Source organism: Toxorhynchites rutilus, chromosome 3, assembly GCF_029784135.1.
Source record: "Toxorhynchites rutilus septentrionalis strain SRP chromosome 3, ASM2978413v1, whole genome shotgun sequence".
NCBI lineage: Eukaryota > Metazoa > Arthropoda > Insecta > Diptera > Culicidae > Toxorhynchites > Toxorhynchites rutilus.
In genome coordinates, this window is record NC_073746.1 from 180,264,753 (window position 1) to 180,289,638 (window position 24,886).

Below are 24,886 nucleotides of genomic sequence, written 5' to 3' on the forward strand. Positions count from 1 at the left end.
ACTAGTTCATTCATTTAATCTGCTTAGTTTTACATTTCATAACAACACTTTTCCTATGTAGTGGACTATTATGAGAAAAGTAAGTTACATAAACAAAGTCTGTGACGTAACAAACCTTTCATTTTTCATCTCGGGATCATCCGCACCTCTCTTGCTAGAGCACTTTGCTTTATGGCGCGGTTCGAATGACAGTAGCATATCTCTATCATGAAGGCTCTCCAGGAAAATTCTCTTTGGTTTGTTGTTTTTACCGAGACGTTTGTTATTAAACTTCGGAGGCGGCCGAAGCAGATTCAGTACATTCACAGAAAGTGAGATGAGTTCATTGGTTGTGATTGGTGTCTAAATAATCAGTGAAGTCGAGTTAGTGACGCAAAATTTAACAGAAATAAAGCTTTCTTGGGGCAAGGAATGACTTGGTAAATAGATATATGCACATTGAGACGGTGAATGTGATGCAGTAATGTGAAATCTATTGTGACAGTAATAAAAAAAATTGAAAATGTGAACTATTTTGCGAAGGCCGACAATGCGTAAAATATACAATAACAGTGCATCAAATCCATCAAGGCTATCGAGAAAGCTTACTGATAAGATAGAAACGCTTGTTCCTGTTTTCTCTATATTGCAGCGGGTTTGGATTATAACAAATTAAATTCTATTTCGATGAATCCATCCATGAACACAGTATCCGTACTCAACAGTGAAACAATAAGAATATCTAGTGTACCCAAGTGCGAATTTCTCTGCTCACGTGCTAGGGCCGCCAAAGGTGAACTTGACGTCGAGAAGAACGCTAAACATGAATCATATTGTTTAACTAACTGTATCAGCAGCAAGGCTGACTTCTCTGACCGCAAATAATAATGTTTGATTTATGTAATCTACTTCGCTAGCTGGTGGAATGTTGAAACCATACTATAGCCTACAGAATTGCCTCGAGTGTTGAAAAGTTGAAAGCAAAAACAAAAGATTGGTACAAACATGCAGTGGACACAAAACGTTCATTACGTTTTACGTTTACACAGCATTATAGTGGTACAATAATAAGCGCTCTTTTGCCAGCCGCGCTAATCGTACGAAATTGATAAAAAAAATTATCTCGTGTTATAGTATAGCACAGAAAGGATTCGGAAATGTAGGATGCACTCAAGAAAGATGCAATATCATTGATGGTGGAATCTAGTGAACAAACAAGTTCTCTTCCGAAACATTCCTTTGTCGCTGTTAAAGACATTCAGGTTCACTCAAAGTCGGTGACTTTTGCTGCCCCATGTAATACCAGTAATTATACTGTTTTCGCATTATCAATTGTGTTGATTGCTATCGCAGCACCAACTGCACTATTTGTAGCCATTATCATTTGAATGCACGATGAGTCAATTCAACAATTTGTACACTAACGCGTGTTTCCGTTTGATTCATGTGAGCCCTCAAAAGAATGATGTGAACTTGAACGTTGCCAACAGGATCTTCTTTTTTGTAAGCTAACGTTACGGAACGGAATGGTAACGTGATATGAACGTTCACAGTTGTTTAGAAGGCATTATGTGCCCACGCTTCACAATTATGATGCTTCTAGCAAATGCACAAGATTAGTGCAAAAATTAAAAGTATTTCAAAATAACCACGCTTGTCCAGGGTGAGGGGGTATAGATGCTGCCCACGTGAACACGTTAAATATATTTTTTAAATGCATTCACAGCTATAATCAAAAATAAATTTTCTGCTCTGCTTTTTCAAAATAAAATGAGTAAAGAAACTTTTTAAGTTAAACGGTTTCATTGATAAAACTAAAATAAAATCGTGGGACATATAATGAAGTAGCTGATTGTGGGTAATGGAAATCCAACGTGCTCCACGATTTTATTTTAGTCTTATCAATGCCCTACACTAGCTCATTAAAGGAACGCTCGAACCGCACTTTTGCGGAAATTTTAAAGGGCGCTTCTCAACTGGCTCAACAACAACAACCAATCTCAACACACAATACCTTTTCCGCGTTGCCAGTTGATGAAATGGAAGCGGACACAGCTAGCGGGGGCACACCGTTTATTTTCAAAGGGAATCCCCGGCGCAAAAATGTGACTACTCCCAAAGTTAAAGAACAAGTCCCCACGGTTATATCCTCTGTTAGCTTGCCTAAAAAATCGAGTGCAGCGGACAAGCAAAATCAGGTTCCTCCTGGCTTCCGTGGGAATATTTCATCTTCGAACGACCCAGCACTCGAGGGGACATCAAAAACCCCAACTGTCCCTATTTTTCCGTCCAGTTCAACTTCCCAATCGGGATTTATAAAGTTGTCTGACCTTTTGGATCAAATCTTCAAGTGTTTTAATGTTTCCGACTCCATCAGAACCATTGTCATGCTTCCAGTATTAAAGGCAATTTTGCAACAATTGATGCAAACATGGACCCTCCTTGCAATGATTATCTCTCTTGATGTCTAATTCAAATAGAGAGGTCGGAGAAATCACTGTTTTACAGTGGAATTGTCGTAGTCTTATCCCTAAATTGGATACATTCAAATTTTTAATTCATAACTTCAATTGTGATGTTTTTGCTCTGTCCGAAACTTGGCTTTTTTCGCGAGATGATATCTCTTTCCACGATTTTAATATTATACGCTTGGACCGTGATGACAGATACGGAGGGGTGCTTTTGGGGATCAATAAGTGCCACTCATTTTTTAGAATTGACCTTCCAACTATTGGAGGGATCGAAGCTGTTGCTTGTCATGCAAACATCAGAGGCAAAGACCTCTGTATTGTCAGCTTGTATTGGCCTCCGAGAGCTGCGGTTAGCCGCAAACAACTTGATGACATGTGCTCACTCCTTCCTGAGCCACGATTGATCTTGGGAGACTTCAACTCTCACGGAACTGCCTGGGGGGAACAGTACGACGACAATCGTTCATTGTTTATATATGTTGATTTGTAACAGCTTCAATATGACCGTTTTGAACACTGGGGAACCAACACGTGTACCTAAACCTCCTGTTAACCCAAGTGCTCTTGACCTCTCGCTTTGCTCGAATTCACTATCGTTAGATTGCAAGTGGAATGTAATCCAGAACCCCAACGGTAGTGATCACTTGCCAATCAAAATTTCCATCACCATTGGGTCGAATTCTTCTGAATCTATAAACATGGCATATGACCTCACAAGACACATTGACTGGAAAAAATATGCGGACGCGATTGCTCTAGCCATCAATTCCAGAGATGGTTTACCTCCATTGGAGGAGTATAACTTCCTTTCTCGTTTGATATATGACAGCGCGGTTCGCGCTCAAACGAAATCCATCCCAGGTTCCACCATTCGCCGAAGGCCTCCCAATCCATGGTGGGATAGCCAATGTTCCAAGCTGTATGTAGAAAAATCGAATGCATTTAAAGCTTTTCGGAAACGTGGAACCCCTGAAAATTTTCAAATGTATTTAGCCCTTGAGAATCAGTTCAAAAATTTGACCAAAGGGAAAAAACGTGCTTATTGGCGAAATTTCGTGGGAGGTTTGTCACGAGAAACGTCAATGAAAAAATTATGGAAAGTGGCTCGAAACATGCGAAATCGCTCTTCAGCGAATGAAAGCGAAGAATATTCACATCGATGGATTTTTAATTTTGCACGGAAGGTTTGTCTTGATTCCGCTCCTGTGCAAAAAATTGTTCGAGATATACCACAAGGTGCGATCTTGATTCCGAGTTTTCGATGGTAGAATTCTCTTTTGCTCTCCTTTCTTGTAACAATTCTGCTCCAGGATCGGATCGAATTAAGTTCAACTTGTTGAAAAACCTCCCTGGTGTGGCGAAACATCGCTTGTTGAATTTATTCAATCGATTTCTGGAACATAATATTGTTCCAGATGATTGGAGACAAGTGCGAGTTATAGCTATTCAAAAACCTGGAAAGCCCGCGTCCGACTTCAATTCGTACCGCCCAATAGCAATGCTGTCTTGTATACGGAAATTGTTGGAGAAAATGATCTTGTTTCGCCTTGATCGATGGGTTGAAACGAATGGCTTACTCTCAGATACACAATATGGGTTCCGCAGGGGCAAGGGGACGAATGATTGTCTTGCGTTGCTTTCTTCAGAAATTCAAATGGCTTACGCCGAAAAAAACAAATGGCTTCAGTATTCTTGGACAGTGTGAGTGTGAGTGTGAACATGGTTACAATCTCCTTACATCCCATCCTTTTCCTAAGGAAAATGTATCACCCTTCTAAACTCGAGTCGACCGCGAGTAATCGGTTTCCTATTTAATTAATCGTAGAATTAAGAAAACATATTAATAGTAAAAGTATAGTTGAGAGTTTGGCTTCTTTAAACCTATGTAACTGAGCCTGTACAAATAAACGAATTATAAAAAAAAAATGCCCTACACTAATGAAGAAGAGGTGTGATAACTGCTAACTGCGACTTGCCTAATTATTTTCTAGCTTTTAGTTTTATTATGTTTAATCACTAGAAACCGTTTAACTTAAAAAGTTTTTTTACTCATTTTATTTTCTAGTTTTATTTGTTTCTTTAGAATATTTCCCCACAATAAAACCATTGTATTGTATTCTATTAGTCAATTCATTTCATTTGATACCCATATTGAGTGGATTGTAAATATACATAGTGTGTTCTCCAAGTCAAATTCGTTCGTTTGATGCACATATCTCAATCAAAATTTTTTTAGATAATATGGAATCAGCCATTTTGTAGCGGCGGCCGAATTGGTTTTATCAAGATCGTGGGATAAGCAATTTCAAAATGACAGCAGAGACAAAGGTATTTTATAAATTCGGTCAGTCAAATTTATATCAATGTAGGACAACCCTATAGACGTACAAACATACATACAATGATCTACTGATCCACTGTGATCTACTATTCAAGCACTTTGATTTGATACCCATATTAATGGGGTTTCGAGAAAATATGTAGTCTGCCATTTGATAGTGGCAGCCATCTTGAATTTGCATTTTTCATAAATAACCGTGTTCTACTAGTCAAGCCCTTTCATTTGATACTCATATTAATGGAGTTTTGAGTAAATATGTAGTCCGCCATTTTGTAGTGGCAGCAATCTTGGATTTGCTTTTTTCATAAACTGTATTCTACTAGTCAAGCCCTTTCATTTGATACCCATATTGATGGGATTTTGGAAAACCCATATCGATGAGGTTTTGAGAAAATATGTGATCCGCTATTTTGTAGCGGCCGCCATCTTGGACTTTCGAGATCATGAAATACGCAGTTTTATAAAGACTACAGAGATAAAGGTGTGTCCCAAATATCAGATCAATCGGTCAACAGAAAGGGGGCCAAATTTCTATTAATGTGGGTTAGAGCTACAGACAAACATGTAACAAACGTACAAACATACAAACATATTACAGGGCAAGCAAGCTATTCACCGAACAAGAGCTTCTGTATGACGCATATTGATTAACTTACTAGCACCTATTTCGCGATGTTCATTGAGCGACTTTCCCACTAGATTTGAATCGAAACAATAACAGGAAAGGATTATCAGCATGTTCGAACCTAGATTCAAGACACAGAAGCTTGAGCTCTCGTTCGAATGCTCCCTTGTTTCTTTTTTTTATTTAGCCAATTGATGGATTTTCTTCGTTTCCGATCAATTTTCTTATAACCATATTTCACTTCTCCGCAGAGCTTTCAAGTACCCGGAAATCATATCTGAGGGTTGGTTTATCTATTTGGCTGAATATGTTCTTAGTATCAACATAACCATCTGCTTTTTTGGCGAAACTAACCACCGATTAAGGATATCTGCACACGAATAGTCATTATAGTTTACTTCTTCAAGAGACCAGCATTTCAGGGCAAAAACCACAAAGCCTAAATGGGAGCACACTCCACCTAATCCGGCTATACAATTGCAATGTGCGATTTGCATTGTTTCTGTGAAATAATCAATCTGCTTCTATTGATATGGATCATAGCCATAACAAAAATTCATATTTTTCTCCGTGTATATGGCTTTGACGCTAAAAGTAAATATTTTTATGTAAAGAGACATATTAGGCTGTCTAAAAAGTTCTGCGGTATTTTTTTTAAATTTTCATTTGTTCATAAAATTAGTTACAATCATCTGTTTTAAGTCAAATATGCGCCGTTTTGTTCGATGACTTGTTCCCAACGAGATGCCAACTTCATAATACCCCTGTTATAGAAGCTCGCTTCATTATTGGCAAAAAACTCGGATAGCCAATTTTCACAGGCCTCTTTTGTGGCTAACTTCTGACTACCTAGCTCGTTCGCCATGGACAAAAACAGGTGGTAGTCACTTGGTGCAAGGTCCGGACTATACGGCGGATGCAAAAGAACCTCCCATCCGAGCTCCCGGATCTTCTGGCGCGTCACCAAAGAAGTGTGTGGCCTGGCGTTATCCTGATGGAAGACAATGCGGCCTCTGTTTATCCAAGATGGCCTCTTCTTCATGAGTGCTACCTTTCAAGCGGTCCAGTTGTTGGCAGTACAGGTCCGAATTGAGCGTTTGGCCATAGGGAAGCAGCTCATAATAGATTATTCCTTGACAATCCCACCAAACACACAGCAGAACCTTCATGGCCGTTAATGAGGGCTTGGGCACCGTCTGAGCTGCTTCAGCGGGCTTCGACCACGACCGTTTGCGCTTCACGTTGTCGTAAGTGACCCACTTTTCATCGCCAGTCACCACCCGCTTCAGAAACGGGTCGATTTTGTTGCGATTCAGCAGCGATTCACATGCGTCGATACGGTCAAAGATGTTTTTTTTGCGTCAACGTGTGTTGCACCCATACATCGAGCTTCTTTGTGAATCCAAGCTTCTTCAAATGGTTAATAACGGTTTGATGACTTATCCCCAGCTCTTGGCCGATGCTACGGCTGCTACTATGCCGGTCTTTCTCGGCTAATTCAGCGATTTTGTCGCAATTTTCGACGACAGGTCTTCCGGAGCGTGGCGCATCTTCGACGACCTCTACACCAGAACGAAAACGTTGAAACCATCGTTGTGCGGTGGAAATGGAAACTGTCTTCTTCAATGGCACTAACGTTCCTAGAGGAACTTCGCCGTTTCAACGTAGTATTACTTGCGTCATTTTTATTAGTACTTAGTTAAGATTTCTATGCCAAATAACACGCCTTGAATGCATTCTGAGTGGCAAGCTCTAGAATACGCGTGATCACAGTGCAAGTCGGAGGAAATTTCTTTGACGAAAAATTCCCCCGACCAGAACGGGAATCGAACCCGAACACCCGGCATGTTAGTTATGACGCTAACCACTCGGCCACGGGTGCACACAAAATGGAAACTGTATCGGGTCCATAAACTGCACAAATTTTATTGGCAGCTTGAGATGCATTTTTGCCTTTGTCATAGTAGTACTGTAAAATATGTCGGATTTTCTCTTTATTTTGCTCCATATTTGCGACACTATAACTCACGAATGACTTAACCAAACAAAACACTGTCAAGGACTATATTATAGCAAAAATACCTTTCCAACAAGCTATAGTATGACTCGATACAATGAATACAACTAGAACTACGCGCTTACAACGACACCTCGCGGAAATACCGCAGGACTTTTTTGGCAGCCTAATATATTCGCATGTTATTGATATAGTGTAGCGCGTAATTTCTATAACTATTTCGCTAAAATAATTATTTAAACAAAGCTCAATCTTGTCGATCCATATAAACTCTATGCAGCGATCTCTTTTGCCTGCCCAACAAATCACTAATACATATGCACGATGCAAGCGCCCTATACTGGACGGGAAATAGAGATAGAAACGGAGCGAGTGACCGGATATAAGTTGTATTGTGTTGTTTAGAAAGCTTGTGTCATCATTGATGACAATCAAATGGAGAAGCTGCTCAAGAATAATCCCAGGTACACGACATGTGTATTAACATATCTAATTTCATGAAATCATAAGCATCTGTGAAGGCTTGGTTACGCAAAACCCTACAATGTATGGGTTGTTAGTCCAAAAAAAACTTGTGAATGTTGAAAAATCAAACAGTTTACAACAAAAAAAAAGAAGAGAAAAAAAAGCTTGGGACAAGCAAAATGCTCTTGAAAATTTTGATTGAAAAGAAATTCTTCATTATGAGCATCTACCAAGTCGATAAATTCAAACAAATACTGCTCGGAACTGAACAAGTTAAAGTCAGCAATCCAGAACAATTGTCCACGATTAGTGAATATACAGGCAGCGTATTTCACCTGCAAAATTCCAAACTACATGTCTGTTTGATAATTCTAACACTTTAAAAAAATAAAAACGCCTTGTCCAGTTTTTCGGCAAGACAACAAACATGTTCGAGATTTGTTTGCATTTCGTTTGATCAAGACGAGTTTAGGTTTGTGATAAGTTCCTAGTTGCTTATAATACCATAAGGCGTACAAATTGTTCAATTTTTTATGTTTTTTAACAACTTTCTTCATAGAGAAATTGAATCGTTTGTTTGAGAAACCCCATAAGTCCATTTGACGTGCTAGCGAGAAAACGATCAAAAACTATTTTTCTCAAAATTTTGGCCTGGTCCTCTTTTTTGTTGGTATAAGGTTCGGTTATTACCAAGGGATCGCTAAGATGGCCGCCTTTTAGTAGCCAGCATAGAAAATCACGAGCATAGAAATCATAACCTAAAATTAAAAATAAAGTGCTCCGCGCGATTCTTCAGCTGTGATTTTAATTGCAAATCGTCAAGAAAGCTTCCGGATGGGTATTCAAACATCGCTTGCCAAAGGAAACTATCTAACGTAATCAAATATTAACATATATGACTCCAAACATTAAACAATACGTGAGCCCCCTAAGCGCGAGCTCTGTTTTATGCTGCCAACGTTCATATTGCATTGGATGAGATAGGGTTGCCAGAGCCCCGGTTATTACACCCTAAACATGTAATGTGAAACCACTTTTTCATCAATATGACTGTTGAAGCTCAAAATATAACGTTCTCAAACAAACGAGAAATCAGTGGTGTATTTATCGGTTTGAAGAAATTCAATTCAAACTTATGTACCTTCTATGTTCATACCAACTAAGAATGGGGTTGTTTATAAGTCGGGCTCTGCGTTGAAGGAATAATCATCAATTGAAATAAATTTCATTTACCAGAAAACTTTCAAACTAGCTGACCCGGCAAACTTCGCTCCGCCCAAAATGTTTATTTTTTGTTATCAATACCTTCAAACATTCACGTTTTCTTGCTTGATTAGTTTTCGAATTATGCAGAAATTTGTCTTTCATTTGTATGGCAGCTCCCCCTTAGAGAGGGGGGTGGAGTGTCTAACCATCGTGAAAACATTTATTGCACCTTAAAACCTCCACATGCCGAATTTGGTTTCATTTGCTTGATTAATCCTCGAGTAATGCAGAAATTGGTGTTCCATTTGTATGGCAGCCTCCCCTTAGAGAGGGGGGGTGGAGAGTCTAACCACCATAGAAACATTTATTGCACCCTAAAACCTCCACATGCCGAATTTGGTTTCATTTGCTTGATTAATTCTCGAGTAATGCAGAAATTTGTGTTTCATTTGTATGGCAGCCCCCCCCCCTCTTAGAGAGGGGGAGGGGTGTCAAACTATCACGGAAACCTTCCCCGTCCCCAAAAACCCCTACATACCAATTTGCATGTTGATCGGTTCAGTAGTTTCCGAGTTCATAAGAATCAGACAGACAGACAGAAATCCATTTTTATATATATAGATTATTATTTTCAGACACAATTCCCGTTCAAGATTTTTCAATCAGTTGGAAATAACATGTTTCTATAATAAAATGGTGACATTTCAAATCGGACGATTCCTTCCTCGAAAGCAGAAATTTGTATGGCAGTCCCCCCTCAAGAGGGGGAAGGAGTGTCGAATCACAATAAAAACATGTTTTGTCCCCTGACCCAAATTTGGTTCCGTTTGCTTGCTTAGTTCTTGAGTTATGCAGAAATTTGCGTTTCATTTACATGGCAGCGTTACCCCCCCCCCCCCCCCCGCTCCCATCTAAGAGAGGAGGGAAGGATATCGAATTATCATAAGAACCTTCCCCGGCCTCGAAAACCTCTACATACAAATTTTAACGTCGGTCGGTTCAGTAATTAAAATAAAATAAAACAAAACCGGTTTTGGATATCAATGAAATTCTTTATTCATGTGAAAGTACATTTGATTTCACGTTCTATATTCGTACGAAGTTCATCAATCGTCGCTGGCTTGTTGACATAGACTATAGGCTTGACGTAACCCCACAGGAAAACGTCAAACGGCGTCAAATCGCACGACCGAAGCGCCTCATCGCTGAAGATGATTTTTCGATGAAAATCCGGATCATTTTCAAATTGTTGCGCAGCCCAATTCACAAACATACGACGCTTCTGGTGGTCAAGCGGCTTCAGTTCTTGCGTCAATTTGATCTTATAAGAATGTGGGCCAAGATCTCTTCAACGTCACGGAGATGCGCTTGAGAACGACCTGTGAGAGACTGATTAGCGGCAGCGATATTCTCGACACTACGGGCACTTTTTTTCTCACTGGCACGGGAACATTGTGTACTGTGCTTTCGAAGTCAAATTTTTCCACTAGACGCACAATTGTTGAACTGGCCGGACGATTATGACGACCACAAATTGGACGTAGCGCTCTTAAAGTTGAGGCCATTGACTCCGAATTTCGGTAGTAAATTTTAATAATCTCGATTCGTTGTTGGATAGTATATCTTTTTTAGGAAATGGCAAACCTTACTGAAGAGAAATGTAAAGAGAGCGAGAACAAAATATGGCGTCGTTTGCTGTCCCCATCGGTCTACTTTTGTAGCGTCCCTTTGGAAATTCCCGTTTTGAGAAACATGAGTTTCCAACGATGCAATTGAAGTTCTTTTTAACACGTCTATCTCATCCCCCACTTCCCCTAATGTTTAGCTACATCAGCTATACATGCGGCCCACCGGGCTCTTTTTGGTTGGGCCACCTGGCCCGTTACTATTTTGTCATGAAAACTTAAGAAATCGTCTAAAACATGAGATGAGAATAATGGAGATTGACATACACATTTGTTAGTTCTCTAGTTAAGGGGTATTAGTAGATAAAATATTTATTAAATACAGTGGAACCCCGATTATCCGCGAGCGGATGATCCGCGGTGCGGATTATGCGCAAAAACGAATTCTATAATAAATCTATAGGTCTTCCCGAAAATTGTCAGTGAGTGATAGCTTCATGCACTTTTGTTTTGGTCATGGCTTTCACTTTATTAGACCACTGGTGTACACGATCTTGTAGATTGATAGTTCAATGATTTCTGTATTGATAAAACATAGTTTTCATGCTGAAATATCCATTTTTCGTGTTTCGAACTCATTTTTAGTCCTTTATTGCGTTATCCGCGGTTTTCATTATTCGCGTTGAGCTAGCCAGACTATTCCGCGGATAATAGAGGTTCTACTATACATTTAATCCGATCATTAGGGCTATTCTTGTTGACGTTAGTGAATAAAAATGAGAATATAAATATGAAAACAATACCTTCTCAAGGCCGAGTAATATAAACGCTTTTTCAGATTGGTCTTTTTAAGGTTTTAGGTGGATTAACTAATGAATGTCAAAGTTTCTATAATTCAAAACATCATCATCACCATCATTCAAGTCGTCTTGCTTCAACTATCAGACAGCAGTCTTAGGCGGCGGTGACACTGGATGCACAAAAGTGGTCGTACGAATTGTATGCAATAGTGACAGTAAACAACCACATTGAGTTGTATTGGTGTGGTTACATTACTTCTCCCTTGCTTCGTTCGAATTCGTCAGCTTCTATTGAACAAATTTGTTTGTTTCCAGGCGGCATATTCGATTCGTTATGTGATGTGGACGCCCCATCGGGTGCACGAAGCCGAAGTCCCGTCCGATGCACGAAGACACAAAGCACAATGTCGTCAACGCTAATTTACTTCGTTTTGTTTTGGTTCGACTTTCTCGAACCGGACCCACTTGTTTCGGGTTGGGTTCGGTTTGATTCGAGTCGGTTTTCGGCACGTCGGCAAGCCCGGGCGGTACGTCCACATTTAGTCGGCTTTACCGGGCGGCCAAGGCCGATTGGCGTAATGTGGGCGCGTCTTAAGAGTCCCGCAGACTGCAGACTGATTTGTCGACCGATAGTTTGGTCGGCTTCTTAATCAGTATGGAGAGGTATGCATGTGCGCATAGATCTTGTTATTACTATCAAATATTTATATCAATGAGTTTTATTACTATATTATTTTAATGTTTGTTCTCGCCGGCAATAATTTCCTAGTTCTATGTTAACAATTCGGTTGTGTCTTGGACATCACGTTTCTTTATTTTTTTTTTTGCGGCCCGCGACATCATGCATAACACGTGTTTGTGGCCTCCATGAGAAAATTGTTGGGTCGATAGGACGTTAGAATCACTTTACAAAAACCTAATAGAATAACAATTTATTCTACAAATTGTGTGTATTTATGTTGTCGAAGTTAATATCTCTTAATCAGCTTTAAATAACAACATTAATTTATTTTTATTTATTTCAACATTAATTTGTAAATTTGTTTATTTCAAAAACTATCTTTAATGGCGAACGTAGCTGATATGGAGCATTAATCCACAATGCTGTGATAGCGAAACGAAGTGCAATATTCAGGGCACACCATCTGCTGTTCTTGCCAAACGCGAGCAACTCATCTGTATCAGGGGGAGCTGTGCAATCAATTACATAACGAAGAAGTGAATAGCGAATTTGTTATCATCGTATACCATTCGAGGAACAACAATCATGTGCTGGTCAAGTTGCTCCGATTTACAGCGGAAAATGGTATCGTTTGGCTGTTCCGCCTTTCTAATACTTTTCGCCATTGTACTGGGAACATTGTGGCCATCGCTGTCTTCCAAATTACTACACGACGTAAATATAAACCAGTATCCAGTGATGATTTCAAAACTTAACATTTTTTCTCGCAGAAATTTGTGATCAAAAATGGATCAGTCAACTACCAGAATTGGATAAAAACACCTATTCCAATGTATTTAGAGGTATATCTATTCAACTGGACTAACCCGGGTGAGTTGCACCAGTACCCAAATGTGAAGCCATATTTCGAAGAAGTTGGGCCGTATGTTTTTCACGAGGTGCACGAACGAGTGAATTTGATTTGGAATCAAAATAACACGGTGACGTTCAATCAGCGGCGCACATGGCACTTCGATCCAGAACGGTCGAAAGGCTCGCTCGATGACACGGTCACCAATCTCAATGTTATTTCGTTGGTGAGACTTTAATCATACATCATCATCATCATACACATAATAAAGTTGATTTATTGTTATATTTTATTTCAGAATACTGCATATTTCATGCGTGACAGAAGTACTCTTGTGAAGTGGCCAGTTGATCTGGTTCTTGAGGTGGATGGTTCGCTAGTATGGCATGATAAAACGGTTCGCGAACTACTATTTGACGGGTTTGATGATCCATTGCTGGATATCTTGAAAACGCTTAACACAACTGTGAATATTCCTTTCGACAAATTCGGCTGGTTTGTCAATCGTAATCTTAGTGATACATATGATGGTACATTCACTATGAAGACGGGAGCGGATTCGCTAGAGAATGTAGGTCTATTAACACTCTGGAACGGCGCCAGTAACACGGAAATGTATCGAGGACAGTGTGGAAAAGTCAGAGGAACAACTGGTGAACTTTGGCCGGTTAGCTATAGCAACAAAACTAACGTGACGCTGTTTGCATCGGATGTGTGTCGTTCGATAACCCTCCAATATGGCGAATCGATGTCAATTTATAACGTTCAAGGCACTAAATATGTAGCAAATGAACAAGTTTTCGACAACGGAACAGAGTATCCAGAAGCTTCTTGTTGGTGTAATTCTCTTCCTGAACAGTGTCCCGATTTAAAATCAGGAGTATTCAACGCTTCCGCCTGCAAATATGGCTCGCCAACATTCGTGTCATATCCTCATTTTTATCTTGGAGATAAGAGTTATTCGAACTCTATAAATGGTATGAAACCTAACAAATCGAAGCATGAGTTTTACATTGCTTTGGAACCGCACACCGGAATTCCACTGGATGTACGGGCTCAATTGCAGATTAATATGCTCCTGCAACCCATAAAAGGTTTCAAGTATGTTTAAATCAATTTAAGATGAATCAAGAAGAAAATAATAAATGTCTTTCAACAGAATGTACGAAAATGTTCCTCGCCTAATGATACCGATGCTGTGGTTCACACAAAGAGCAACTCTGACCCAGGAACTAGCAAATCAAGCTAAGGTAAACGTACGAATTTGAAATATCAGAACAAAATACATTTATTTCTCTTTCCAGATCGCTCTAATTCTACCCGAGCTTGGAGTATACATAGCAATTTTCCTGGGTACCATTGGAGCTATATTGGTGGCAGTGTTCACGTACATAAGCATTCGCAAATGGAACACTCGTGTGCCGTATGAAGAATTGCTACGGTGAAATGTCTATTCCAAATGACATTTTCATCATTTGCGCGGGTGTTGGAACGAATTGCCAAATAATATTGTTTAACAGTGCCTTAATGTCACTCATGTACACTTTACGATTAGGGTAATGATTGACAAGTCTGCTTTGGCAGAACTATAAATTTTCCTCTACACTTCCGAATGTTTGTTAAAAATTATTCTAATCTTTTTTACATATTTTAATTTCCCGCAAGTATGTGTTTTAATAGCCACACCAAAAATAATAGCTAGGAGAGAAAGATTGATTAGCTCGGATGGTTTAGATAGATTTTGTTTATTTCTACAGTTGATTGTATAAATGATATACAAGACACACTTCATCAGTGTAGCTAAGTATGCATTCATCTGTAATACATAAATTCTAAACTGTAGAAATAAATCACGTCTACTCGCTTTTAGCTTCCATGCTGAGATTTACTGATAGTTTCAAATGGTAAAGAATATTATTTATGTTGTATATCAATATCACAGTCCGTTGAAGACATTACTGCCGTTTTACGCATAGTTGTCCCATGTTCCAAAATCAGCAACTGAGAAAAAATCAATCATAGTTTTCTATCATATTTGTCTACCAGAAGCTTTAAGGTGAAGGTGAAAGGAAGCCACAAATGGCTGCCACAATGGCGCTCATTTATTTCATCTCCCTCCCTCACCCGAAAACCAATAATTTTGCGGAACAGAGTGAAGAAAATGATCCTTTTCGCACACATCCCATCAAGTAATATCAACCGAACTCTAACCGTTTACTCACAATATATTAAATTTTCATCTACCGTCGCACTGTATAGTGAAAAACGTCGGAAAACTCGAGCTAGTGCTCTGGAAGTTAAATTTTCATTTTTCAATTTTCAGCAATGGTTTTGTTTGTACTGTTGAAGTCAGCGGCGTAGTGAGGGTAGACAGCGCCCCCGGCAAACTATGAAAATGGCGCCCCAAAAAATACCACTTTTTTCGATTTTTTCACTAACTTTGAGATTGTGATATTTTGAGAAAACTACTAACTTACGAGGTATATTCAAAAAGTATCGCGAATTTTGAATTTTCGCGGCGTTACGTATATTCGAATTTTGATTATTTAGTGGATTTAGTTATGTTGGTACTCATGTCTTTCACTTATGCCGACAAGTTCGGCCATTTTGAATGTTCAGTTTATTGTTGACAGCTGCTTTGCTTGCACGTGGCTCGTCTTCGATTTTTATCTATTCAAAGAAATGGATCAAAGAACCTGTAATGAGTTCTTGCCACAAGGTAGAACGGTCACTAAGGAATATTACCTGCAAGTTATGCGCAGTTTGCGAGAAGTAATCCGCCAGAAACGCCCGGATTTGTGGAAGTACAAAAATTGCCTTTTGCACCACGATCACACTCCTGCTCACACATCGTTGCTTGTGCGCGACTTTTTGGCCAAAAACAACAACCTAATGAAATGTATTCCCCGGATTTGGCCCCCTGTGACTTTTTCTTGTTCCCGAAACTGTAGAGGCACATGAAAGGACGACGCTACGCTACGATTGACGAGATAAAGACGGCATCGAAGGAGGAGCTGAACAAGATAAAAAAATTTGCTTCGATTTTTTGAAGTGCTTCGAAGATTGGAAAAAACGTTGAAACAAGTGTATAATATCTCATGGGAATTACTTTAAAAGGGACAAAATAGATATTCATGAATAAATAAATATATTTTTTTAAAAACACCAAATTCGCGATACTTTATGAACATACCTCTTATACCAATGTTTACGTTGAGAAGTTTAGTCTATTCGTATTTAGAAGGCTAGAAATATCATTACCAGCTTATTATCTAGTAAAATCTTTGCATTGCGTGTTTTAACGGAAGTGAAATGATCCACAATTGCATTTAAATCAAGATCTGCTAGCGATTTCTTTCTCGATCGAAAGAATAAAAAATCGGAAATGAAAAGATCGATCTTCTAAATATCGATCCAAGATCGTCCAATCCTATTCCAGACACTACAGATAGTAGATATGGGTTTAAAGCATGAATTTATTGATAATTTTGGAAGAAGTAAAAAGGAAGGGAGTTGGTTGAAAATGAACTGCAGGTATTGATTGCATAAGTGAGTGATCAGTTGTAACACAACCTGGAGGTGCCTAGTTTGAGCTCTTGATGTAAATACGAACCGTACAAGCTATTCTCGATTAACCATGACGAAATCTTAGGACCTAGCAGTCAAAAGCCTTGCGTAGTGGGAACATCCGTACTTCTCATGGTCACGAGTTCAAATTTCACTCCCGACATTCTTCCTATAGAAAAAAACATATGCTGAAAAATATTCAATAATCAATATTCTAATTGGCGAAATTGAATTTTTATTTCCAGATCGGTAACGAAATTTCCTGATATTCCCTGATTTCCCCTGCTATCCCTGATTTTCAAGGTAGTCGACACCCTGTTAAAATACAGCTTAAGAAATAAAAAGAGTATCAGTTAGAATTTGATCGCTTATTGTTATTCACTGTTTACGCAGATAAATTTGCCCGTAAGTTGATGATTTGGCAAGGGATCTGTAGTTTTGGAGAGAAGACAAACATTTTTATCACTGGGGCAACAATGAATGGAAAATTTTACAAGGAAAAGTGTCTTCGGAACTGGATTTCACCATTCATTCGGTCACACAAAATCCCGGTGAAGTTCTGGCCTGACTTGGAAAGGTGCCATTACATTCAGGATGTCGTCAAGTGGTATAAGGAGAACAAGATCGATTCCGTTGAAAAAACTCTCAATCCACCAAGTTGTCCGGATTTTCGTCCCACTGAGATATTGGGCAATTATAAAAAAAACATAAAAAATCCAACTCAAATGGAAAAGTACTACGGTTACCAGCAGTACTGTGCAGGAAATGATGGGTGGTATCACACGAAAAGCTCGAAAATTCATCCGAACAGCTGACGATTAATTTTCATGTTTTTTCCCCTTAAAGTTCATTGAAAAACCTACGAAACGACATCCTTCCCTTTTTGTACGTTATTTCTATATTGAGAAATGTCCTACTTTATGCGATCAAATTCTAACTGAAAGAGACTTTAGCTGTAAAACATCGCACAGCATGAAGGGGCGCCCAGGCATGCGTAGCGAAAAACCAAAAGGGTATTGATGTAATGTGATGTTGGGTTGTTTCAATTTTGCGAATATCAAAAAAACGTTATTGGTTTCATGTACGTACAGAAGCAACTACTTTTGATGGATGTTTTTTACTCAAATGAAAGATGAAATATAAGAGAAAAATTTCTATTCATAGTTCTTGGATTTTAACGCCCTGAAGAGTCAGCGTCTCCGGCAAATGCCGGGTTTGCCGCCCGCACACTATGCTTTTGGGTGAAAGCATGGTTATTTTCTCGACACTGATGCCAGACAACATCATCGGAACAGCTATAAAAACCACTCAATAAAATGTTATTCCTGATAAAATGTTATTGCGTTTCCTATCATGAAAATCACTAAAATAAAATTGCGTTGATATCAATACAATTATTATTTTTACGTTCAATGGATCTATAATGTAAGTTTTAGCAACTTTAACATTGGTTAATAAAATTGTATTGCAAAGGACGGAACACTGCCACGACTGCGTATGCTTTCAAAAATAGTAAACGAAAAAGTATTACATTCTATCAAAATGCCTCGGCCAACGAAGAGAAGGGTGAAGGCTCACCAACGTCAATATGTGGAAACAATAAAATTTGCATGTGTAATAAATTTGCTCATGTTACGCTTCATGTGCGAATACACCTTCTTATTGAATATTCTTCTTTATATTTGTAATTGTTCATCGGAACACATCGTTCATACATTTTACTTCAGTATTGGATTGTTATTTTTTTTCAAATGTATTCTAAGACTCGTATCAGTGAAGCGCCACACGGTCTGATAAGTAAATTGATCTATTTACGTTCCAAATCCAGTTCCAGATTGAATTTTATCGTTGCTAGGGATCCGAACAAGTACTGATGGGACCACGAAACTTGGTGAGAGTGAAGGGAGATATCGAACTACACGACTGCAGTGTTACCACTTTTCTTCGATCCAAATTTCTCTGCTGAGAGCAGTCGCGATTTCACTGACCTAATTATGGGCCCTATTATAGAAATCGAATCGAGGATTCGATACAATCACTATCACTATCACACCGAGTATAATCTGGAATTATAGAAATCGAGGAAAACTGCTCGATTCGTTGGCAAGCTCGAATGTCAGCGGTTGTGATGAAATATTTTGAAACAAGCTTGAAATGTTTCATGAAGCACTATAAAAAGGATGGCAAATCTTTTTTTAGGCATCTGCTATGAAAATGTATTTCCAAAAGTGTTAATATGGTTATGTTTTGGAGTAAATTGATATTCCCTAAAAGAATAAAGCCTAAAAGGCGTAAGGCACGCATGCATGTGTAATAAAAACGACAGCCTGGAACAATTTGCTGTACAAAAAATATAATTATTAGAAAATCTATGGAATTCCGTAAAGAGTCATGCACGAATATCACTTTTTTTTAGCAAAACAATTTTTGTAATTCTCATTTAGCGTCGATTTCTTGTTGTAGCGGCGTCGATAGTTTTATTGTATTGGGGCCACCACCTGTTGCTCTAAATTCTCGCTTGTTGCGTGCTAGTGTTTTCTTCACCTTTCCCCTCATGACAATCCAAACCTGTAATTTAAATAAAATCATTATTGTTTTGCAGGATAGCTTTAGCATATGGTATAGAGCATTATACCACTCCGACCATTAGTTTGATTTGTTGTAGTGAAAGTGGTATAGTTTGGCATAAAGTCTGCTTCATTTAATATTGGAACACAAACAATTGCGTGTAGTTCAGTCATTTATTAACGAATTCATAATTTGTTTTTCATACAAATGTAGCATTTTCTTTACTCTTTCATAAAAAAAATTTAAAAAATTATTCATTGCTGTTTCGAAGAAATTCTCGTACTTTTCCCGTAATACGACACATTAGGCGGCGCACACCCTTTTCGTCCACCGTTTTGGCGTTTTGATTCCACCAGTTCTTCATTTGAGTCATGTTCCTAACAAGTTTTCCCTTTGCCTTAAGCCTCCGCTTCGTGATTGCCCAGTATTCCTCTATCGGCCGGAACTGGGGGCAGTTTGGGGGGTTGAGGTCCTTCGGTATTACGCTGACCCCGTTCGTTGCGTACCATTCCATAACCGATTTGCTGTAATGGCAGCTTGCGAGGTCCGGCCAAAACATTATTGGACGGTCGTGGGCACGAATAAACGGCAGAATCCGTTTCTGTAGGCACTCTTTTTTGTAGACTTCTGATGTCATTGTCTTGTTAGTGAGAAAGACTTTGGTTTTCTGTCCACAACTGCATATCCCCTGCCAAATCATGTACTTGCGGGCGAATTTATCCGCAAACACGAACTTAAATTTTGCAGGTACATCCCCCCGAGCCGTCGCCAAATAAAATTTTTGACCTGGGATTTGCCCAAAGTCCGCCTTCACGTAGGTCTCATCGTCCATCAGAATACATCCGTCGAACTTGGTCAGCACTTGGTCGTACAGCTTTCGAGCACGGATTCTGGCCACATTGTTCTGCTTCAGCGTCCGATTTGGCTGTTTGCTGGCTCGGAATGACCTTATTCCTTCCCGGAGACGAATTCGTCGCACCGTACTGTGAGCGGCCTGGAACTTATTGGCCAAATCGCGGTCTGAAAGATTGGGATTCCTCTTGACGGCCTTGATGACTTTCCCACGCAGTTTCCGGTCGACGTTTCCACTCCGACGCTTCGAATGCGGCTTCCGAGCCGTCGTCAATGTTTCCTTGTACTGCTTGATAACACGCCACATTTTCAAGAAAACTGTGCCCAATTTTATCTCTCCGTTCGGCTTCCATGACGGTTGTTTACAAAATGCTATCGTTTGGTGTTATGACATAAATACATGGTGAAAGGTAATGAATTTCCCGACACGTGGGTGAAAAAAGTTTCCAAATCCGTCCACTAGGAGCGCCACAATGAGCAAAAGAATTTGTTCCAATATTAAATAAAGCAGACTTTAGTATAGCAATAAAAAAGAAAATTGCTGCCAAAAATAACGTACTAATGTATGCTAGTAGAAGTAAGCAATTTTTAGGTAGGAAATTCGGTTGAAAGAAATTCAAAGAGTATGATAAAATTTACTTATGAAAGTTATGTGTATCGTAAAAAAAATACTTACTTTCTGCCATTCTGAACCTAGATGCATTGGTGGTCTCAGTGCATTAAGCTTCTCTCTGAATTCCTCCAACTTTTCCTACACCGGGAGTATATTAGAACTGACTCCAGAAAAACCTCGAGCAATGTCTACATTCGCTTCCATTGTTTCAAGGAGCCGTTCAAACTGGTGGTGATTTGGTTTTTTTTCTTCCACCACTCATTTTCAGCCACTGAAATATGCGCTGGAAGTAAATTCTGCATTGTAAGTTATAACATGATTAATATAAATAATGCTGGATTGAACACTTACTTTGTATAGACTATTCTGGCAGCACCGTAAAACAAATGCTGGGCCCTATTATAGAAATCGAATCGAGGATTCGATACAATCACTATCACTATCACACCGAGTAAAATCTGGAATCATAGAAATCGAGGAAAACAGCTCGATTCGTTACTCTGCTCGAATGTCAGTGGCCATGCTGAAATACTTTGAAACGAGTTTGAAATCTTTCACAAAGCACTATAGAAAGGATGCCAAATCTTTTTTTGAGACATCTGTTATGAAAATTATAAATATCTATATTTCCAAAAGTGTCAATATGGTCATGTTTTGGCGAAAACTGATATTCCCTCAACGAATGAAGCTTAATAGGTATAATGCATACATGGATGTGTAATAAAAACGACATCATGGAACAATTTGCTTCACAAAAAATACAATTGTTAGAAAATGTTTAAAATTAGAATGAAGAAAATAAAAATGAAAAATCATGTATTCTCACAACTGCAATCTATGAAATTACGTAACAAGTCACGCATGAATTCCACTTTTTTAGCAAAACAATTTTGTTGCATGTGATTTCTTGTTGTAGCGGCGTCAAAAGCTTTATTGTATTGGGTACCACCTGTGGCCCTAAATTCTCGCTTATATTGTGCTAGTGTTTCCTTTACCCTTGACATCATGTCAATCCAAATCTATAATTTAAAAAAAAATCATTATTGTTTTGCAAGACATTTCAGCTTTAGCATATGGTATAGAAAGTTTGGTATAGTATAGCAATAAAGAAGAAAATTTCTGACATAAGTAACAAGTAATAATATACGCTAGCAGGAATAAGCATTTTTTTTGTAGGAAATTGTTGATAGTAATTCAAAGAATATGATAAAATTTACTTATGAAGTTATATGTATCGTAGAAGAAACGCTTACTTTCTGCTATTCTGAACCAAGACGCATTGATGGTCTCAGTGCATTAAGCTCCTCACTGAATTTCTCCCACTTTTCCTTAACCGGGATTCTATTTGAACTGCCTCCACAAAACCCTCGAGCAATGTTTACATTCGCTTTTATTGGTTCAACAAGTCGTTCAAACTGCTGGTGATTTGTCTGTCCATTTATTTTCAGCCACTGAAATATACGCTGGAAGTAGATTCTGCATTGTAAATTGTAACATGATTTATATAAATAATGCTGGATTGTACACTTACCTTGTATAGCCTATTCTGACAGCACCGTAAAACAAATACTGATCAAAACAAACGAATATGTGTTGAAAATTGCATATATCTAAGCGTTTCTGAAATGTTTCCCAAAGGAAAATATCAGGGACGCAATCACTCGGTCGACATTCGACACTTGCATCGATAGCTATCACTCGGTCGGTGCTATCGAATTGCTCGATTTCTATAATAGTAAAACAGAGCTAACGAGCAAAATTCTTATCGCCTCGATTTCTATAATAGGCCCGCTGATCAAAACAAACGAACATGTGTTGCAAATTGCATATATTGAAGCGTTTCTGAAATGTTTCCCAAAGGGATGCAAGCCAAAACAAAATAATTTTCTGAAGATATGCAACAAGTGAACTAAACAACTCGAAAAGTTCTGACACTTGCATCGATAGCTATCACTCGCTCGGTGCTATCGAATTGCTCGATTTCTATAATAGTAAAATAGAGTTAACGAGCAAAATTCTTATCGCCTCGATTTCTATAATAGGGCCCTATGGCTATACTTGATAATGTGAATACGGTATCACGATTAAATTGGACGTTCTTTCAATCATCGAACATTTTCTACAATATTTTTTGTTCATTTTAATTTAGAAAATCCTTCAATACAAACATACTCCAACACCGTTCCGATTTCACCCGAACTACTTTTCCTGTACCATTTTATCTAAATCAGCTTAAATGTGAGAGATAGCGATGCGAAGCGTTTTTCCCAAATGACTGTCAGAGATTTTGTTCTTTGACTTTGATTTCACATCTTTCATCACTGAAACAATTGCTCACAAATATTTGGGGATTCAAACAAAGAAGTATAAAAATGAGAATGTTCTATTAGTTCTGGAATTCGCGCTTCTGGAACAAATCTGGAGTAGAAATCCAAGACATCATGGTTTTCAAATATGTCACGCAGGTCTAAATCACACGGCGTTTCAATGAGTTCCATCTGCATGTGTTTAGTTTTTATCATCGAAACTGAATGGGGTAGAAAAAAATGGAGAATTCTAGCATGTGCAAAATCAGCATTAATTGACTGGAGTGCATCAACATTTTTCCTAGTTGTCGACACTTGAGAAATTCTCAATGTCAGAAAATGGGTAAAATAAAAATTTTCCATTTGTTGTTTGAACTTGAATTTGTTTTCGAGTGAGAAAAAAGAAAAGAAGGAAAGACGCTTGGAATTCACGAAGATCCAAAGCGTGCGAGTTGATTAATAATTTGGACGATATCCTTTAAGACATCCTTGAATCCTACATTCATAGGAAAAAGGCAAGCCAATTCCTCGGTAACTTCGAAATTCTTCTCTCATCTATCACCACTGAATAAAATACATAGTCGACAGCTCGTTCTTTCAAACTTTAAACAAACAATTTCCTAACTCAGCCAATTCTCTAGCACAGGATGTGGCAACAAACTTATCTATTTTTGATGTATGTTCCGACTCGTATTTTCGTTACAGATTGAACCTTCAAAACAGCAACAGCTTCATTACAAATCAAATAAACAACTAACTCATTTATGCACGTAAAAAAGTATATTCCAGACAATTTTCTCTGGAATACACGTCCTTCGTCAGTCACTTTTCTTTTTTTACTAGTACAGGCTTCCATTTTGCTTCAATTTACACAACACACGCCACAACGATAAAAAAGCGATTGCCAAAAGATACTGAAATTGTGAATGAAATCGACTGCCCTCTAATGACGAGAGCACAGCAAAATTTAATGAATTTTCTCTCAAACTTTCACTCTCTCTCTTATGTACTCACGCGTACATACCAGTTCTCTCTCATAAAACTCTTGAAAGTTTCTTGCAGTTAAGCCTGGTTTACGCGTTGTTAGTTACTCGGTTGCGAGTAAACGGCAAACAATCCGAAGAATTACGAATGTACCCACTCCAAAATCCGGATTTTCAGCGTTACGTAATTTGTGCACGACCTAATGAAATTTAAAAAGTTCCCCTCACTTGAATCAATTAAGTTTGATTACAGGTTTAAAATTTATGATGGACAGTTATGCCTAGAACATCAACATAGACGACTGAAGTACTGGGGACAAATGCGATGCGGTGCGATGCGATGCGATGCGGAGCGATTAATTGGAGTGAGCTATGACATGCTGATCGCTTTAGATCGCACGTTTTTTGATGTTTCATTCCACTACATTCTACATGTAAACAACACAACACCAGGATCTCAGATATGATAACATGTCTTCATTTTGTAAACAGTTGAATTGCGAGATATTTAATTGTGTAATAAATTGCATGTATTTTTGTCAAATAAGCTTCAACCGAACATATAAGTTGAAAGTACAGCGAATGAAACATTTTTCTCAGTAACATTTGTTTACTTTTTCTCAAGCGTCTTATATTTTTTGACGTAGAACTACGTCTTTCATTAAGGGTGCCAAATCAGAAAATAGGTCACGTTTTTATGAAATAAAGTTAACGTTAATAACTATTTTTGCCGCGAACGTATTTTGGCGATTTACATACTAAACGAATAGGAAATTCCGTAAGATTTGTTTAATATGCTGTACATTAGAATTCCTAGTTTTTAAATGGTTAAAATTCATGAAAACTTTAAGCGTTTCCATTTTCCCATACATTTGTTCTGTCCATTTGTGTGCTTTCCCGAACAGAGCTGTCAATAACGAGTAACTTATCGCCGAC

At 38.5% G+C, this 24,886-nt stretch overlaps 1 protein-coding gene across 3 annotated transcripts; it reads left to right on the top strand.

Moving 5' to 3' along the window:
• The first annotated feature begins 259 nt into the window (after positions 1–259).
• On the top strand, positions 260–14,963 carry LOC129777223 (protein croquemort-like). 3 transcript variants are annotated; one of them, XM_055783375.1, is made up of 6 exons: positions 260–419; positions 12,608–12,925; positions 12,982–13,287; positions 13,360–14,162; positions 14,221–14,311; positions 14,366–14,963. In XM_055783375.1, the coding sequence occupies exons 2-6, from the start codon at positions 12,797–12,799 to the stop codon at positions 14,504–14,506; spliced, it is 1,470 nt and encodes a 489-aa protein (XP_055639350.1). In that variant the 5' UTR covers positions 260–419; positions 12,608–12,796; the 3' UTR covers positions 14,507–14,963. The 3 variants fall into 3 exon arrangements, with proteins under 3 accessions (XP_055639350.1, XP_055639352.1, XP_055639351.1); XM_055783377.1 differs by lacking the exon at positions 260–419 and adding an exon at positions 632–772; XM_055783376.1 differs by lacking the exon at positions 260–419 and adding an exon at positions 11,720–12,192.
• The last annotated feature ends 9,923 nt before the right edge of the window (positions 14,964–24,886 follow it).

What these genes read in the sequence shown, in the direction of transcription:
- LOC129777223 (XM_055783375.1), top strand. Translation starts at nt 12,797, where the DNA reads ATGTGCTGGTCAAGTTGCTCCGATTTACAGCGGAAAATGGTATCGTTT. An exon ending in CTTCCAAATTACTACACGAC is followed by an intron (nt 12,926 to 12,981) that starts GTAAATATAAAC and finishes TTTTTCTCGCAG; the next exon opens with AAATTTGTGATCAAAAATGG. An exon ending in CAACCCATAAAAGGTTTCAA is followed by an intron (nt 14,163 to 14,220) that starts GTATGTTTAAAT and finishes GTCTTTCAACAG; the next exon opens with AATGTACGAAAATGTTCCTC.